A 14,753-nucleotide genomic window follows, 5' to 3' on the forward strand; every position below is an offset into this window, starting at 1 on the left:
GCGGACGAGAAGTTTTCTGCTACTTTATTAAAGTCAAGCTGTGCGTGAAGTCATGGAAAACCAACTCAAATAGTAGCTCGCGGATTTCATCGACTCAACAGGTATGTTACGTGACATATATAGCAGCGTTTTGCAGTTATAAAGGCCATTTCAAAATATCTAAAAACACACGATTTTTAGCTTTTAAAATTCGCACATCAGCAAAACAGCGAACATGATTAATACATCATCTCTTTTGATATCATGACAAACGTTAGCGACAGTGAATAACTTTCATTTAATTTTCGCGACTCTGTTGCCTTCAGTGAACGTTCCATTCTCGACCCGCCCTCACCAGCGCATAAGCCAATTAAATCGCTTGTAATGTTTTTGCTTGACTGACCTCTTAGCCAATGGCGAGCGAGCCCCGGTCTCTCTCCCCCTCCCCTCCCTCCCTCCGCTGTGTTCAGCGCAGCGGGCGTCTCTTTCCGGCACAGTTCGCTGGGGATGCTGATGTTGAGGAGCCGCGCTGATTCGTAGCACCACTCGGTCCTGACTGTTTTATCGCCATGTTGTTTCGTCTGCGGTTGCAGCATTGCGTTGACCTCTGTCTGGGCGGCCTGCTGCTGTGTTTGGTAGCCGGGCTGCAGCAGGTGGACGCAGCCGCCTCCGCAGAGATGGTCAACTTGAACTGGGAGCCGTTCATCTACGGAGGGATGGCCTCGATTGTCGCAGAATTCGGTAGGCTACGTGATGCAGCCCCACATACAGATATCTCGACGGTCATGTGTATGTGTATGTATGTATGTATGTATGTATATGTATGTATGTATGTGTATATATATATATATATATATATATATATATATATATATATATATATATATATATATATATATATATATATGTATGTATGTATGTATGTATATATTATATATTTGATAATGCCACAGCAGCAAATCTTTTTGCAGGCGCAGGAAAATGTTGCATCAGCAACGTACATCCAGCTGAATGCATATCAAAGCTCTTTGGTGCACATTTTGTCTGTCCTGCAACTGCAGATGTACCTGACTCACGCAAGTTAGACATCAGGTCAGGTTGCTGGTATACATCCACACTAATTACTTACTTTATAGCGTAATTTAGATAATAGCACGATTATTAAACTGGCAGTTAGCATCTATCTATCTATATGTTTTATCAGTACAGAGCTTGGCTCAGTTAGGTAAATGGAAAGATTGACCTATACTTTATTGTCCCCGTGGGGAAATTTGATATGGACCCATCAACACTGGCAAACGAGAGGCATCAAAGAGTGCAGAAAAGGAGAATACAGACGATACTAGGGCTGCAACTAACGATTATTTTAATAATCGATTAATCGGTTGATTATTTTTTCGATGAATCGGATAAAAAAATGTTTTTATCAAAAAAAAAATTTCCAACCCTTTATTCAAAAACAGAAGTGACAGTGCAAAACATCTTCAGAAAGTGCACAAACAGGTTGCTCCTTGAACATCCCTGAGCTGTTAATTAAAACAATAAAATGGACTAACACTAAAAACATACACATGTATACTTTACATCTGCCAAATGTGAGCCCTTTTTACTGTAATTGATCCCTCCAGAGGCAGCATTTAGCATGCCCTGCTTTATCAATATGTATGAAATACTGGGACAGAGGGAAGCTGTACTGCTACATATAGAGCGTCCTCTTCCTTAAACTCTTTCATTCTGGGTCTCTTATGACCACGACGTCACGTTGTTGGCTAAGCCCAACTACGGGATTTGCTTCATTCTACTTTGAGTAAAAAAAAAAAAAAAAAAAACCTGCAGCCAGATCCGCCGGTGTGCCGGTTTAACGTTAACGAGTGACAGCGTGAACTGAACCAGACCGGGGGGGGTGACGGCATGTTTCATCACGTTACGTTTTTTTACAAGCAAGACTGAACTGTAACGGAACATAACGTAACTTTAACGACAATACATAACCCAAACACGTTAGCTAACGTGATAGCAAGCTGACTAGCTTCCAGTAAAAAAAAGTTTGAGGAACATGAAGACGCTGATTGGCCAAGACTCGACTTGTCAAAGATCTTCTATTTTTGAGAACATCACAACCTCAGCTTTTCTCGTGTCTCACTCCAATCTCAGAAACGCTGGCCGGCCAGTTGCTCTGCTCCGCTCTTTTTTTTTCTTCTCCGCGACTTATTGCCCAGCGTATTAATCGCGCGACACAACGAATCGATAATGAAATTCGTTGCCAACACTTTTGATAATCGATTTTTATCGATTTCATCTATTCGTTGTTGCAGCCCTAGACGATACTAATATAAAGGTACGCAGTTAACGTGTGCTGCAGGATGAATAAGATCTATTACCCATTTCCCAAGTTGCGACTTTTTTTTTTGCTAATCAAGACATGAGCCAAAAATGTAAAGGTTCTACTAGTTATTTTTTGTATATATATATATACACTCACCGAAAGGATTATTAGGAACACCATACTAATACTGTGTTTGACCCCCTTTCGCCTTCAGAACTGCCTTAATTCTACGTGCCATTGATTCAACAAGGTGCTGAAAGCATTCTTTAGAAATGTTGGCCCATATTGATAGGATAGCATCTTGCAGTTGATGGAGATTTGTGGGATGCACATCCAGGGCACGAAGCTCCCGTTCCACCACATCCCAAAGATGCTCTATTGGGTTGAGAATCTCGCAGAAATCTTTTTTTTTTTCTTCATTTTTTTCTTTAATGATAAAATGTCTCATGCTCTGACTTGGATGTAATGATGATACACAAGTGAAACTGGGTTACTTAGCACTATGAATTTGATATTTTGTCAATATTTGGTGCAAAATATCCTGTATACAGAATCATTATCAACTGCAGCATTTCTTTGACTCCACTACATTTATTTTTTCTTTTCTATTACGGTTGTCCTGTTGTTTTTCTTATTCTTATATTTGTAATCATCCTCAGGGACCTTTCCCATTGACCTGACAAAGACTCGCTTACAGGTCCAGGGTCAGTCCCAGTACACGGAGGTCCGCTACAGAGGCATGTTCCACGCCCTCTTCAAGATCGGCAAGGAGGAGGGCATCCGAGCGCTCTACTCCGGGTATGGAAAAGGCTTTATTCGGTTTTGCACAAAGTCAAACACACTCATTTCCCTCCGTGCAACCACAGGAACCTTCCCCATGGAGGAACTCACCTCTTTACGACCACAGGGCTAAGTTAAGTTCTGGGGACTTTTTACCCCCCATTAAAAAGTCCTGGGTGAGGCGAAGTACTTTCTGAAAGTACAAGAACTTGTGTACCTAGTACTCCAGTATTGATTAAGGGACAATATTGGGACCAGAGGTGAGCATTTATTTTAGTTTGATAACATTAAAAGTAAAGTCAGTTTTGGTGTCGGCTTCCCGACTCATATTTAAAAACACAGAAAAAGAGATTCCCTATTTACTGAACGCAGAATCTGTTTTGAATTGCAATCGAATCAGGAGAAACTGGAAGATTCACACCGCTACGAGTTTCTTCTTCTATCTACAAGCTTGTGATGTGATACTAGATAAACCGCTTTCCTGTCATGTCTGTTAAACTCAACACATGATGCTCTGCGTGGATGGAAACAGCTTGTGCAGTGATGAGCTTTGCACTCGCAGAACTGTTTCACTTTGTGAAAGTGTGAATCCAACTACAGATTTGAAAGGAGCCCAGTGGAACAGGACATGTATTCCAGCTTCTCTTTGACTTTCAAAGCAGCGGGTTTTGATTCAAGTGATTAAGATTCATCTCTGCTTTTGCGTGATGAACAGTGAGCTTGAATGTTCAGAACTCCTCAATAAGACTGACATCTTGTTGCTTTGAACACGGCTAACCTCTGGGGTTAAAGCTAATGAACATGCTTCACTCCTCCTCTCAGGATTTCTCCTGCCCTGTTGAGACAAGCTTCTTACGGGACGATCAAGATAGGAACCTACAACTCCCTGAAGAGGCTGTTTGTTACTCATCCAGAAGGTGAGTGCTGTCTGCCTCTAACATCCTGTCTTCTACCTTTCTGTTAACCTCTTCTTTAAAAAAAAATCTTTCATCTTAAAGCTCTGAATCTACAGCCTGAAAACAGAAGGAGACTATTCCCAGAACGGAAAACTTGAAAGCTTTTTCGACAATAAGAAATTTGTTTCTCGCTCAGCAGATGGCCAAACAATGCACCACAGGAGGTGGTTTGAATGGTACTGAGAGCGAGCAATGCAAATGGTTATTTGCTAAAAACACGCAATTTAAAATAGGAAATACGTTGTTGTTTTTTTATTGTAATTTGAATAAATGTATCACTAGTAGTTTTAATGATGTTTTATAATCTGTGTTAGGAAGTTAAAAGGCTCATAATTAATCTCTAATATCTATTTTATATTCATGTGAAAATATCTCCTTCAAACTGGATTTATTCTAATTCATCACCAACATTACATTTTACTAGATTACATTGAACACATCATGACAACTTTATAACTTACCTTCAGCCAGTACTAATTTAAACTGTTTTACTGACGATCGTTATCGTTATGATATTCAGTAAAAGTTATCAGGACGTCATTGATGTTTCTCTAGTTTCTAACCATGTGACATTGTAAACAAGCAATTAGTGTGTAAACCAACAGGAGGAGAGCTAATAACGTTAGCAGCACCGCTAACGGATAACCACAGGGGGTTCAGTTCAGTTACGTTATGATGCGTTTCGGCTCTGTTCAATGAGAAATGAGTACTAGATGAAGGTAAATTAGCAATACATTGTATAAAAATACAATCTTTTAATCCCTTAATTTGTGTTTTTATGAAGAAAATAAATTACTAAAACAAAGTAAAAGTATAACATGTATAGTATTTCTGATTGTTTACTGACTTAACAGTTAACATGATTTTTGGGACGATGACAATAAATAAATATTCAGGATCCTTGTAGACCAGCCGCTATAATCAAACAAAGCGATCTGTATCTGTTAATGTAGATCATCAATGATCAATAATTAGTATCAGCGGCAAAAAGAACATGACCAGGGATCTAAAAGATATATTTACTCCCTTTTTTCTGTTTTTCAGATCCGATCTGAGATCCATAAGTGTTATGAGTTGCACCACTATTTGTAAATAATACAAACATGAAGTGCACAGCAGGTTAACCCAGTGATGTTGGTGTTCAACAGATCTCTGTACATCTCACTTCCACCAAACCAGGGTTGAATGTGTCGTGAGCACCTTTGTTTACCCGCCTGGAAGCAGACTGTGTTTCAGAGTGTGTTAACCCACCGGCACTAATTTGAAAGCTAAATAAGAGACAAAGAGCCTCCAGGAAGGAGGGATGGAGGGAGGGAAGAGGGGAGTCAGAAAGAGAGACGATGGGGAGAACGAGAGAGGGACTCGGGCAGCTGTAAGTGCTCCTGACATCGATCTCATAGGGAGAACACAATTCCATATTTGATTTGAAATAGAAATAAGACACATTTTCCATCGTTCAAAACCCAAAGAGACTACATGATGGCTGTTCTGTGACACACTTCAGTCCAAGCTTAAGATAAAATATGACCAACCTTTTATCTAATGACAAAGACAGAAATGCTACAGATATATAATTCCTTGACGTGCAAAATTATCTTTTATATTGACAAACATAAGTGTGATTCATGGCACAATTCAAAAACTATATATAAACTAAAAAAACATAATTTGTCCACAATAAAGCCACATTATGCTTCATTTCTCTCTGTCGCTTGGTTTTGGACTGTTGGTCCAAGACACTTAAAGAAGACGCAATGACGACACGATTAATCCACAAAATGACATACAGATGAATCGATAAGTGTTGGCGAGTTGGAGCCCTAAATTTGAGCACTCGGTTGTAGATCATTACCATTATAGGGATTTAATTAGCACCGTTTGACGTTACGTTTTGTCCTTCTGGGGTTTGGTTTTCTTAAAGGAGGAGGTCGACAATTTTGGAAAATATGGTAATTGGCTTGAGATGAAAAGGTTGATTTAAGAAGAAGAGGCCGAGCTCTGTCCATCAACCGTCACTAAAATCACTTTACACTTCATATCTTGTTTGATTTATTTGTAAAAGCTATAATAAAACAAACAATTTGCCATTTTATGGGGGGATTATATGGGGAATAATCCCTTTTTAGCAATAAAAGGCTGTGTGTGTGTGTGTGTGTGTGTGTGTGCGTGTGTGTGTGTGTGTGTGTGTGTGCGTGTGTGTGTGTGTCTGTATGTGTATTCATATTTCTTGTCTCTTTCAGACGAGACGATGGTCATCAACGTCTTCTGCGGTGTCGTGTCTGGAGTCCTGTCCTCTTCTCTTGCCAACCCCACTGACGTCCTCAAGGTGACCCTTAATGCTGGGGGACAACAATATATGTAGTCAGCAATATATACATGTATATCAAGATCCTCTGCTAAAATGCTCCCATTTGATCAGATACACTTCCTTAAAGAAAGTTAAATCAACCAAACATAATGTGATTTTTAAATAAACGGCCGTCCCAATATTTGGGTCTGTAGCAGCACTGAAAGCGGTCAAACCCAAATATATTCATTGCCGTTTTATATTGTTATTGTATTGTTTAAACATGTTAATAAATCCATGTACTTTTAAGTATTTTGACAAATTTTCCATTATACCTTTGCTACTCTCGCCACAAAACACAAACGGGTTTTACATTTTATCGTGTGGTCTTAAAAAGTAAAAGATATTTCACTTGTTTAAACCTGCAAATTAATCGATGATGATCTTGTTCATCAAGAAGATGTGCTGATTACATCCTCGAATGTTTTATGTATTTTTTGATTTTCAAAATAATTTTTCAAACCCGAGTTCAGACACTCTGTTGCATTGAGGGGGTTCACAATGTTTGACCGTTTTTGTTGTTGTTGTTGTTTGTGTGTGTTTTTGTTGCAGATCAGAATGCAGGCGCAGGGCAGTTTGCTCCAAGGCAGCATGATGTCCAACTTCATGAACATCTACCAGACCGAGGGAACCAGAGGGCTGTGGAGGGTGAGTGCTGGGTTACCATGTCTCGTGATGTCTTTGTGCATAAAGTGTATGTATGTACGAGTGTCAAATGTCTTTTTTTAATTTTTAATTTATTTTGCCAACCTCATCCGTTTGCTTTGGTCACGTTTCAGTTGACTAAAAGTTGTTTTAAAGTCAAAGAAAACAATAAGTAAGTTAGTTAGTTTTAGCAAATGAAATCTAGTCGAGTAAGAACCACAGACTTAATATAAGAAGTGGCCGTAGTTATGGTGACGTCACCCGTTGGTTTGTGGACCTTATGAATCCCCAAGTTCGTGGATTTCGCAGTTGCCGTCTTGGCTTTTTTGCAACCAATGAACAGGAAGTGACCATATCTGGACTGAGAAGGAGTGACGTGGAGACGCCCTATACATCTCTCATAGAGATCTGTCAATCACCTTGTGTGTCTGGTATAGTGGTCATTGCTTCCGTTCTCAAAAAGCAAAGCCTTTGTTGTTTTTACTTTTAAGTATATTTTGATATTAATACTTTTGAATGCAGTAAGACTTATTTTCTTCATCCTCCTCCTCCTCCTCAGGGTGTCATCCCCACAGCGCAGCGAGCGGCCATTGTCGTTGGGGTGGAACTTCCTGTCTATGACATAACGAAGAAGCACCTCCTTCACTCAGGCCAAATGGGAGACACTATTATGACACATTTTATGTAAGTTTAAACTCTTTATGATCATACATTTCTGTATTTTAACACAGAAAAACTGCGCTATTTCTATATATTTTGACTTTTGAAAGATCTCCTCAGCTTTGGACTGATCCGTTCACCTTGTTAATTGCCTGGTTGTTTGTACAGTTCCAGCTTCACGTGTGGCTTGGCCGGGGCGCTGGCCTCCAACCCCGTGGACGTGGTCCGGACCCGTATGATGAACCAGCGAGTTTCGTCGGGAGCCCCCATGTACAAAGGAACGATGGACGGACTGATGCAGACGTGGAAGAGCGAGGGCTTCTTCGCTCTCTATAAAGGATTCTGGCCCAACTGGCTGCGGCTGGGGCCTTGGAACATCATTGTATCCTTTAAAACACACAGATAAGATCAGGCCACACTAATATGATTGGTGTTAACAAAGTCACGACTGTTTGCTGTCCCGGCTCCTCAATGGTGGAATGAGCTCCCCATTGACATCAGGACAGCAGAAAGTCTCTACATCTTCCCGTCGCAAACTAAAAACGCATCTTTTTTTTACTATACCTTGAATAAGGAAAGTAGCACCATAGTAGCACTTTTGTAGCACTTAAATGGCACTTACTGATAGAACTTTGTAGTTTAACTTTATTGAAGAAATTGTACTTTCTTGATTCTTGTTGTTCTGAGTTTGAATGCACTTATTGTAAGTCGCTTTGAATCAAAGCGTCAGCTAAATCAAATGTAATGTAATATAATCTTTGTCGGATTAGATTCCAGTGGTGGCTGCGTAGGATTTTTTCTGGCTTGTGTGATCCCAACATTTCTCATAACTTCACAAGTCAAAATGTTTTAGAAGAAAAATGGCTAAACAATCACGACATGTTTTTATGCTCTCCTACTCTCCTCGTTCAAAAGGCAACGGGGCCGTCTAGCAGCAATCTAATAGCGCCACAAATTACATTTATACAACCACAATAACACAAACTCTATTTTTTTCCATTAAGAGATATGAAGGTTTATCCCATGAGACAATATAAATGAAGTACTGTAGTTTTTACAATACTGTTTATTGAAATAAGGAATGTTTAAAGGGACCCCAAAATCAAAAATACATATTCCTCCTCTTACCTTTTGTGCTATTTATCAATCTAGATTGTTTTGGTTTGAGTGGTAGAGATGTCGGCTTTCTCTCCAATATATATTGGGACTATATGTCACTCGACTTTTGGTACTCAAAGCGCAAAAGAAAAAAAACAGCAATGTCTTTTTCCTGAAAACCTGTGTTCTGCGAGTGAAAATGACTCTTTTTACTGTTGCTTTTTCCTCAACGCACATTCCAGTTCTTCATCACCTTCGAGCAGCTGAAGAAGCTCCCGCTTTAACTGGAGCAGGAAGTGGGACTGGTCTGTGTGACTGTGTTGGGCGTCAGACGGGTGTCAGCACGGCAGCACCCGGAGCTTATTCACACTCCTGTCAAACTCATACCAATGATGCGACACTATAATTAGTTACCTGCCCATGCTCATCCAAATCGTATGTTTCTCTCTTCTTCTTTTTACGTGTTTTAATTTATTTGTCACTGGTTGTGTTTTCCAATCTTGTTGTTGACGGTGATCGCTCTCGCCGTTGCTTTCCTCCGACACTCCACCAGGCAGCTAAATGTTCCCGTTGTAGCAGAAGACGGATCGGAAAAAGACGAGAGTTTACCAACTGATGGATTTGGTGAATTTTCGCCAGGCGAACGGAGACGACACTTGTGATTGTTTCGCCTTCAAAGATCTGGGGGGGGGGGGGGGGGGGGAGGGGAATGGGAAAATGTATTTCTTAATAAGCGCTGATTACACAGTTTAAAAAAAAAAAAAAGGTAATTAGGTGACATTTTTAAAGTGAATGCTGTGTAGGAACCCAGTATTTTGAACACGTATGAGATGGCAGAAAGATGAATAACGGACTGTTACAGGTAGTTACTGAACTGAGAGAGAACAGAGGATTAACGGTTAATCTCTGTATGGAAAATGTTCAACGCTGTATCGGGTACAATAAATAAATTACGAAGCTGGACGAGGGGGACATTCAGATTAAAAAAATTACGTCTTTCCTAAAGTGGCGTTCTAATGTTCATGGTCTTTTATGAACATAACTAAATATGAACATGACGTGATGTGAGGTTCAGCCAAAGTTTGTAAGCTTATAAAATCTGAGAATGTTCAAGTATTTTTTTTCTAGTAAATGTAATTAATTGTTTCCTCTCTCGTGCAATCATATAACTTTAATATAGAAGAATATTCAGAGTTCAAAGTACCTCTTCAATCTCTGAATATTTTAGTCATGAATATATGATTTAAGAGAATATTTAAAAAAATTCAAATACATTTTTGATTTACATCTGAGATTATTAGGTTTTTTTTTCATATATTTACGACTTTAATCAATTACATTCTGAGTTTTTTTTCTCCTCAATGTTACCCTCCCACAGCTCACATTCAATATGTTGTGATCTTTTGTATATCGAGGTGGAACGAAAAGGTTCCTCCAAAATGCAGTTTTAATCCTGAAGTGGGTCAGTTGCTAGAAAATGACTTGACGTTTTTGTGTGTTTTGTTCGATTTATTATTTGTGAGGAGAAGCACTCTGAACATCTGTGATCTTGAAGAGCCGCTGAAGCTTTACTTGAAACGAGCAGAAATCTGAACCAAAGCCTTTTAATGAGCCTCTCCTTCATCACCAAAGGGTGTTTTTCCTCTTCTTCGTTTTGTGTTTCTTCAGGAGGTATTCAGTCCACATGAAAGGTTTATGTTTTCTATAGATGCATTTTATTCTTTTCTCCTCCAGTCTGCAGTATTGGAAGCTAATTTATTTATTAACGCACAAGACGCCGATCCAGTACACAATGGCTGTACAGACTCGCTCACACGTCGATGTAAATGTTAACGTCATTTGAGGCGAAGGCGTGAAGAGAAAGTTCAAGATGTGTTTCTACCGAGTTGCAAGTCTTCGCAGGATTTTAATTTGACAACGTACAATAAGTTTTCTTAGCGGCACGCGTAAAAACAAATTTTAAATAAGTTATATTTTAAATGTTTTATGAGAATCCGTAAACGATAGTTTGACACATGCTACGTATTATTTAGAGTGACCTCACTCGTCATCCACCACCATCACCAAACCTTGTTATGCTTTATTGAAGTATTTAGTTTGTTCCAATAATTTGAAGGCTTTTCTTTTGTTAACCTTTTTTCTTTTATAGCAGATAGATTTCCTAAAATCATCTTGAGGCTGAGCCGAGTTCTCTTTCTTCTGTGGTAACGGCACAAAACATGACTGATGTGTTTTAATCTAACGCTTCAACAGCATGTGAGCTGCTGGAGGACACGTTGTGGTTCACTTGTCTGTTTCCTGCTCTGGGCTATTTTTTTTGAACCAGCTCGGCTTCATCTTTGTCATGCTTTGTATTTATTACTTCCTAGTTTGTTTGTTTATGTTCATCTATCAATTGGCAGGTTTCCCCATTTAAAAAGTCCCATAAATCTGCAGCTGCAGAAATTTCAGATCCTTACTTCTTTTTTTTCACCCTGACTGCAGAATCCCAAAATTAAACCATTGTAAAAGCTGTCTCAAGTCACCAACCAGTGTATTTGATTATCTCAAAACGTTTGTGCTCAAAGTTATGACTTGAGTTTTCTCTGTTTCTGAACCGAAAAGTTATTTCAACACAATCCTGTTACAGCTTTACGTAGTTTTTACATAATGTCGCCCCTCTGCCTGTACTGATGCCTCATTCACATACTTGACGGCCGAATACACATACTTTTCGGCCGCTAAATCTGCACAAATGAGACAAAATAATAATTATCAAATGCACTGTTTAACGTCTCTGTGCTCTTGTGATATTTGCAGACGTTTGCAGCTAAACGTGTCCCCTTTCCATGGCAATTCTTAAAGTTCTCAACCGTGAAGTTAAACTTTAAAAAGCAGTTTCAAGACATTTCAGTGCGTCCGTGAGGAGATGTGACGTCCAATCAAGCTGAGCTGGTTGAACCGTCTATTAACATTTATACGTTAATGGACTTCTTTTTGCATTTATTTATCCAGACGAACATGGGCACATTTGAAAAAGTGTTTTTTGGCGGCGTCATCCTGCTGAGATAAGTTCAGCCAGGTTTGAGTGATCTTCACTGTTTTTATGACGTTGTTGGTGAAACGGTTAAACTTAGTTTATTGTTCAAAAGAGGCCAAAAGCTGCTTTAAATCTGAAAGAGATTTTGATTGATAAAAAAACAAGACGTAATAAATGCACCTACGTAAAACAAACCAAATGCATTTTAAGTCACTAATTTAAATTATTTGTGTGAATCCATAAAGGATAGCTTAGTTGTCAGCTGTCCAGCCTCTAAAACGTCCTGTGGCTCGTCCCCAGTTATTTTTTGGGGCATTTTAGTACCATATTTTATGTTTACAGAGTTGTATCTATTTTCTTTTTTATATATATATATATATTAGTTCTGCTTTTTATGTTGATCTTATTTGATGTTTAATTTTGATTTTTAATTGAGTTGTTTGGTGAACCCAAGTACATTTCAGAGGAAGTATTTGGTTCTTCCACTGGCAGGTTTATTTAAATATTTAATTAAATCAACATGTATTGTGTTTTGATTTGAGCTGTTAAAAAACATTTCTGAGTCGACTATATTAAAAGAAATACTTCACCCACAAAATTACCTTTTATATATTAATGATTCGCCCCGTGTTATCTTGAATTATTTAACAAAACTTTATTTTTCTCCCACAGTGAACGAGAATTAAAAATACAGAGAAAAGTCCTGATGAATTGGAGTAAATGAGCACTTTCTTTTATACAACAGCAAAACTATTTAAAAACATCGGTTTATAAACTCTCACACAACTGGTGTGGAATAATCCAAGTTTAATTTATTTGTCGTATGATCGCATCTTCCAGTGGTGGGCCATCAGGGCCTTCTAAGCCTTAACTGCTGGGCTAAACAGAATCATAAAGTTATAGCTATTTTATAATTTAATTGTTTTTCACAAATACACTACATGTATTATAATTATTTTTCCCTATCAGTTTATTTTCTCATTGCACAGCCCCCATTTACTTCCATTCATTATCTCCGTTTTTTTTACTCTCTGCTAACCATGTCACAAAAATAGAGTTTTCTTCAAGAATTCAAGGTCACATGAGGTGAGTCATTGACATACATACGGTACTTCTTCAAGAATTTTACTTCAATAAATGTCTGTTAAGTCACTATAATATTGTGTCTCTATTGTGTATACACAGACAAAAATTAACTAGCGCACAATTCTGAAAACGTGAAGCTCATGTATAAAAAACAACTCCTGAACACAATTTCATTGTTTGCACTCAAGTAGAGTTTCTAAATTAACCAATCAATTTTAAGGTTTGACACTTTAAGGTTTGATAAAAGAGATCTGAAATGTATCAAATGCATTTGTAATAACCAGATAAAGGGAAGAGCCAGTGACATATAAAATAGTGTCATCTGCATATTTTAATTTAGGGCGGCAGATATATTGTTTACATCTGGTGAATGAAAGAGGACTGAGACTAGAGCCTTGTGGTACATCTATACTAATATAAACAGAAATTAAATATGAACCTGGATGAAACTCTTATGCTGCGTTCACACCAAACCGTTTCAGTTTACTTGCGCGAGTGAAAAGAGGGTGTTCACACCAAACGCGAAAAATCACGCCACAACAAAGGGGGCGTGGCTTATCGCCGTCGCTTCTCTCAGTGCAAGAGTTATCTTTTCCACTATCGACCATGGAATAAATAACCACTAGTTCTACTTTATACTTGTTGTGGAAGTCCCAAACATGTCCCGAACATCAAACGCCCTCGTGTCTGGGTTCATAACACCATCCGTAGCCGCACACAGCTCGGTGAATTTCACCGACTCCTCCAGGAACTGCGCGTCACGCGATTTTATCGGCGGAGTTGGGATATTTGGGAATTCGTGCTGCGTCCTTCGCTCTGTTCGCCCTACGTCAAATGTTCTGTTCACGCCTCCTCAAACGCGTCTATCGCGCCGTCTGCCGAAAAAAACGCTTTTTTGCAACCTATCGCGTCTGTGCATTGACTTTGAATGTAATCTGGTCGCGCGAATAATTCGCGCCGCGTTTGGTGTGAGCGCAGCATTATGGTGGTCAACTTTCTAAGGGTGAAGTATTTCCTTCCGAAACTCTGCACTTATTTGCCCTAATGGTTTCCCTTCACCATTATTTTTTGTTCCTGGTAAACATTGTGAGCTCTGATTAAGAGTCTCTGATTGAACATTTCCAGCCGGTTTCAGAGTGTCACTGATGAGCTCAGTTGAAAGCTCCAGAAATGGCCGTAAAGTGGACCCTAAATCCCAATTATGTGACAGAGCGTAATAAAAGGAAATAAAGGAAATTGATCCACAAAACTGCTCCGGGGCCCAAATCATAGAGCATGCTAAAATAGGAGCACATTTTTGTTCTTTTGATGAACTGATCGCGATTGTAAAGCACTTTATTTTTTATGAAAGCAAGCTTTTGATTGATCGAGAGACAGGAAATAGTTCCCTCAAAGAGCCTCTGCAAGTTGTTTGGTGTGTGCCACAAAATCAGGTTTTTAATCTGTGAACTTCTCAGTATGTTGATGCTTTTGTTGTTTAATAGGAGTTGTAGCATAACATGTATTTTACTTTCTGTGCCTGAATAAAGTTTGTTGGTTTGTTTTTAGTGTAACGTTAAACAAAACTGATTTCTGTTTAATATCAAGATTAATATCAAGTTCAAGATAGCACCACGATTAGAGGCCAGGAGAAACTGCTGACCAGGCTCCATCAACACTGAAAGAAACACAACTGGAATCTTGGCTTATTGATTTTGAATCGGAATCATTCCTCCAGACGTCGTATGGAAAGCTACGATTCTGCTCTGGACATTTAGTTTAATTGTTTATTAATTAATAATTCATTAGGTTGTACGTTTTTAAAGTTAATTTTTTGTCCCACTTTCATCAAGATGCTTCAGTCAAAACCAAATGTTT

The 14,753-nt window shown here is 38.8% G+C and overlaps 1 protein-coding gene across 1 annotated transcript; it reads left to right on the forward strand.

Moving 5' to 3' along the window:
• Window positions 1-9,092, forward strand: slc25a14 (solute carrier family 25 member 14). Its single transcript, XM_079237638.1, has 9 exons — window positions 1-101; window positions 573-720; window positions 2,965-3,103; window positions 3,908-4,002; window positions 6,282-6,367; window positions 6,941-7,036; window positions 7,593-7,717; window positions 7,862-8,075; window positions 9,034-9,092. Exons 2-9 carry the CDS (start codon window positions 657-659, stop codon window positions 9,073-9,075), a joined length of 861 nt encoding a protein of 286 aa, XP_079093764.1. The 5' UTR covers window positions 1-101; window positions 573-656; the 3' UTR covers window positions 9,076-9,092.
• Window positions 9,093-14,753: the final 5,661 nt, after the last annotated feature.

This window comes from Taurulus bubalis (assembly GCF_910589615.1).
Source record: "Taurulus bubalis genome assembly, chromosome: 2".
Lineage (NCBI taxonomy): Eukaryota > Metazoa > Chordata > Actinopteri > Perciformes > Cottidae > Taurulus > Taurulus bubalis.